At 68.9% G+C, this 5,166-nt stretch overlaps 1 protein-coding gene across 1 annotated transcript in view; it reads left to right on the top strand.

The window, feature by feature from the left end:
• The first annotated feature begins 3,161 nt into the window (after positions 1–3,161).
• The window catches only part of CRYBG2 (crystallin beta-gamma domain containing 2), an 8,464-nt gene continuing 6,459 nt past the window's right edge, over positions 3,162–5,166 (top strand). The window contains exon 1 of the mRNA XM_033519630.1: positions 3,162–5,000. Within this exon, the coding sequence (XP_033375521.1) occupies positions 3,162–5,000 (1,839 nt within the window). The remainder of the gene's footprint in view (positions 5,001–5,166) is intronic.

Raw genomic sequence — 5,166 nt, 5'->3', positions numbered from 1 at the left:
GCGGTGTCCCACCCGAGGTTCCCCTCGCGCTTCACTCGGGTGGGCGGTGGATAGAGGTGCGGGGGGCCCAGAGCCACCCAGGCCGGCTGGGCTCCCTCCCGGCGCTGCTGAGTCGGAGGAAACGGGGGAGCCGGGTCTGGAACCAGCCTGACCGGCTCCCCGGCTGTCAGCACCTGAGGAATGCCAAACCTCCGCTGCGCCAGGGCTGGGTGCTCAGGGCTGGGTGCTCTGCTCAGGGCTGGGTGCTCAGGGCTGGGTGCTCAGGGTGACCCTGCCGGTCCGCCCAGCTGTGCGGTGTGCAGAGAGCAGCACCGGCAGCGCGGCACGGCCCGCCACGGACCCCGCTGGCCCCGGCAGGAGCGGGGGGACCCTCGGCCGGCAGGTAGGCGGGGGTGCAGGGCGGGGATCCCGGGCTCGGGGCGCTCCCGGCCCGGCCCGGCTGCCGGGGGTGCTGGCAGGGACGGGGCTCCGTGGTGCTGGGGCAGGCGAGCACCGGTGCTCCCGTCCCGCTGCCACCCACGGGGGCTGCCCGGTGCTTGGAGCCGAGCCCCGGCTTGGCGGGTGCTGGGATGGGTCCCTGCTTCCCCAGAATCAGCACCGGCCACGGAGGGGGGATGGGGCCGGGAGGTGGGGGCTGAGCCCAGCTCTGACCCTCTCACCTTCAGTCCTTGAATTTGGGATTGAAGGGGTTGGATGAATTTTGGCTGCCGGGGTTGTAATCCAACTCCTGCCACCGCAGCGCATCCCGAGAGGTGCAGAGTGAGCCGGGGCTCCTCCACACCTGCTGGCCTCACGGCCCGGGCTCAGGGGACAGCGGGGCTCCCCTGTCACCCCTGTCCCCCCTCCGTGCCGGGCACACGGCCGGACCCGGCTCGGCGGGGGGAGGCAGGGGCAGCGAGGGGGGACGGGGGCTCCCCTGCCCTCCCCACGAACCTCAGCAGCCTCCCGCCCCAGATCCCTGATTCTCCTGAAGGCGGCAGGTCCGCTCTCACCCCGCGGTGACAGAGCTCAGCCCAACGTGGCCGGAGGCTCCGCTTAATCCGTGGTCACCGGCTCAAAGGCAGCCGCAGCTGCTGCCCTCGGCCCCTCCGTGTCTCCTGAATATTAAACAACACCTCGCGCCTTTGACTTGGGTGCCGGGAGACCCTTTGGGGTGACGGGAGGCAGCAAACGAGGTCAGCGGGTTGGCTTGGCTTGGCCAAAGGGGATTAATTAGAGCCGCGCTGGGTGCCCCGGTGTGGCAACACCGCTGAATGCAGCTTGGCACGTCCGGGCAGGTGGGGATGGCCGGCAGCGGCAGCCAGGGAGCTGCAGGGTCTTGTCCTCTTGTCCTTGCATCCTCGTGCCCTCATGAGCTTCACCCATTGCTGCAGTGGGAATTATTTTAGCAGAAAATGGGGTGCAGGGCTGAGGGTGAACTCCTTGCCCAGGATCTGTGGGGCCCAGGGTGGCACCAGGTGCTGGATCCAGCTGCAGGGATGGGATGGGATGGGATGGGATGGGATGGGATGGGATGGGATGGGATGGGATGGGATGGGATGGGAAAGACAGACCTAGAGATCTTTGGAAATGCAGCTCCAGGTGAGAGGCAGGATGCTGAGTGAGCACCCCAGAGCATCCCTGTCCCTGTGCTGTCCTGCAGCCGTGGGCACGGCCAGTGCATCCATCCCTCTTTCACTGGTGGATGCCATGACCCTGGGGATCCAGCTGTGGCCCTGGGGATCCAGCTGTGACCCCGGGGATCCAGCTGTGACCCCGGGGATCCAGCTGTGGATTTGCCCATGTGGCTGTACAGCCCCACCCAGGCTGATCCCAGCCTCGAGCGGCGCTGGCTGTCTCAGACAAGGTCTCATCACCTTCCGGAAAAATGACACAAACTCTTCCTATCTGTTCTGGAAAGACCTGCTGGGCCGGGGAGAGCAGGATCTGGAGGGCGCATGGCGGGCTGGCAGAAGGGGCAGGAGGCTGCCTGTACCCAGCCCTTCCCTGCCTGCCCCCGGCCCCTGCTCCCCCTGGGGACTGGGGAGCGCTGGATTCATCCCACCTGCCTGGTGTGGGATGAGGTTCTCTCCCGAGGTGTCCCCCAGGGAAAGCAGCCCTGGGACTTGTGCAGGGATGTGTCCCCATTCCCAGATGGGGACTTTCAAATCCCCATCCCTGCCATTGTCCCCACAGCTGGGCGGTGACACCGAGCAGCTCCTAACTGGGAGATAGTGGGATGTGGGTGCGCTTTCAGCTCCGTCCCCAGCACCTGCTGTGTCAGCTGCTTCCCAGTCCCAAACCCAGCAAAAAAACCCTTCTGGGGCAGGCCTGTGGCCACAGCACAGGGACGCCTGCGCTGGCATCCCCCGAGCCGAGGTGGCACAAGTGTCCCTGTCCCCTGCCCTGAGCCCTGCAGCACCCTGGGACGTGGAGCCGCCTGCTGGGAACAATCTCAGATCAGGGGGTGAGCGCTGGACGATTATTCCAGTTCGTTTCCTCCTGCCAGTGGAGCTGCAGAGGTGGACGGAGCAATCCCACCTTTGCCACGCAGCCACAGGGAAGGGTCAAGGGATGATGCTGCTCAGGTCTCCTCCTCCTCCTGCGCGCCCCGCGGCTGCCCCAGCCCTGCTCCCGATCCCAGCCAGGCCCTTTCCCCCACGGAGCAGCTTCCCTGTTGTTTTCTGGGCTTGTTTGTTTGCTGCATTTGCTGACTCGGCGCAGCCCTGCTGCCCGCCTGACTCATCATACGTTTGGGGCACGGCACAGCTCGGGGCACGGCACGCATCCTGCACACTCACCTGAGCCCTGCCAGGCTCACCTGAGCCCCGCCAGGCTCACCTGAGCCCCGCAGCCCACCGCGGTGCTCCCAGCAGCCCTGCTGGAGCCGGCATGGCCGGGCAGAGGGACCCACGGTGTCCCCCGTGTATCCCAGCGTGGATGGCATCAGCGCCTCCCGTGCTCACGGGATCCTCCCAAAACGTCCCGCAGGATCAGAGGGAGGTCTGGGGGGTTTAAAGGCCTGCTGTGGGGCTGCTCCCCGCGGGGTGGTTGTTCTCAGCCCTACCAGAGACTCCTTCTCTCCCTGCAGCTCTGCCAGCCCCAGCGTGGCGGCCGCGGGGGCTGAGCCCGGCAGCGCGGGGAGCTCCAGGACCGCGGCATTCCCTGCCCGGTGTCCCGGCATGGATCCGCCGTTCCGGCACACCAAGAGCAGGGGCTTCATCTCCAGCGCGGAGCTCAGCATGAAGCAGGGAGCCGCGGGCGCTCCCGAGGGCAGGTCCCGCTTCCAGAAGGTCTCGCTGGTGTCGCGGCGCCTGGAGAGCCCCGGGAGCGAGCGGGGCCGGGACGGGAGCCCCTCCCGCGTGTCCCTCCTGCTGCAGGCCTGGGAGAGGGAGATCGTGGAGAAGACGGGCTCCAGCCCCTCCGCCCCGACCCGCCGGGAGCACTCGTCCTCAGTCAGCCTCCTCAAGGACTTCACGGCGCACGGCCCCATCTTCTCGCAGGTTTATTCCCCGGCGCAGGGGCCCCGGCGCCAGGACGAGCGGGGGAAGGGGGGCCCCGGCCGTGACGGCTCCCCCATCCCGGGGGCTGCCCCCCGAGAGGTGCACAGGGAGAGCTACGTGCACGGCACCCTCCTGCCCACCCGGCCCGCCGAGCGTCCCGCGGGGGCTCCCGGAGACGCTCCCGGTGCCCCGAGCGCCGCCAAGCCCGGCCGCGTCCCCGCCGTGCCCAGGGCCAGGCAGGTGACGGTGCTGCGGACGGGCAGGGCGGAGGGACGGGGGGCTCCGAACGGGACACACGGCACTGCCGGGACCACCGCGGCCTCGCCGCAGCGGGCTCGCCCCGGGCAGGACGGCAGCGGCTCCTCGGCGGCCGCAGCGGGCAGGGAGAGCTCCCGGGCAGAGGGATCCCCCGAGGAGAAGGACTCGGCACAAGCCGAACCCGCGCCGGTGAGCGCAGCTGCGGGAGCCGGGCCCGGGGACCCACAAACCAGTCTGACCAGCTCCCCGCAGGGTCCCTCGGCTGGTGCCGCTGGCCAGGCTGAGCCGGCTGTTGCAGGTGAGGGAAGCGTGGCGGACGTGGATGGCACCGTTTCAGCCACGCCACCGAGGACAGAGAGCCCCCCGGGAGCCGCCAGCACCCCCGAGAACCCCCCCTCAGAGGTGAGCGATGGTCCAGAGCCTTCATCCGAAACAGCAGCATCGGCTGAGATTGAGTTGGACGGAGATGAGACCACGGGAGACCCCCAGAGTACAGCCCAAGAGCCTGAGAGCATCCCAGAGCCCCCCACCGAGCCCCCAGCCCCTGAGCCCCCAGCCGAGAGCCCCCCGGACGCGGCTGAGGAGGACCCCGAGCTGCTGGTGGACATGGAGATCTTCGTGGACACGCTGCGCAACATGGAGCCCTCGGAGATGCGGAAGGCGCCCAAGGCTCCGCGGCAGCCCCGGCAGTCGGTGCTGGGTCGCTGTGCGGCTCTGCCCCCCATCCACGAGGACCGCGTGGCCCCCCGAGCCCCCGTGTCCCTGCCCGAGGCTCTGCGGGAGCTGCTGGCGCGGGGCCCGGCGGGGCGGCCCGAGGAGACCCCCGAGGAAGAGGAGGAGATCGAGAACCCCTACCTGAGCCCCGAGGAGCGGGCGGCAGCGGGGACCCTCCGTGGGGTGCCCAGGGACGGCCCGGCAGAGCGGAGTGTGCTCTTCCGAGGGAATGTCCTCAAGGGCATGGCGCTGCTCTCCCACTTTTTGGAGCAGCGGGCAGCTGGAGCTGACGAGGGCAAGCCCTACTCCCGCCTGGACAAGAGTGTGCTCTACAGCCGCTTTGTGTCCCCCAGCGCCGCCCTGCTCGAGCTGCCCGACAGCAACGGGGCCACAGACTTACCCTGCCTCGGGGACCACAATGGGCTGAGCCCTGGTGGCCATTCCGGCCCCGAGATGGCCATGCTGGAAGCCCTGACTTCTGGCTCTGTCCCTCCTGCCACCGAGGAGCCGGAGAGCACCGTGACCCTGAGCCTCGACCACGTCCTGGTGAGTGACTCCAGCACGGAGCCCTGGGGAATGCTCTCCTTCCCCGGGAGTGTGGGAAGGGGTGGGGGCTGAGCCCTGGGGCCTCCTTCCCTGTTCCCAACACACGGCTCGTGCTCCCTGTCAGAGAGGTCACGGGGTGAAAGTGCAGATACTGGGATAGGTGATG

Source organism: Parus major, chromosome 23 (assembly GCF_001522545.3).
Source record: "Parus major isolate Abel chromosome 23, Parus_major1.1, whole genome shotgun sequence".
Lineage (NCBI taxonomy): Eukaryota > Metazoa > Chordata > Aves > Passeriformes > Paridae > Parus > Parus major.
This window is presented reverse-complemented; position numbering and strand designations above follow the sequence as displayed.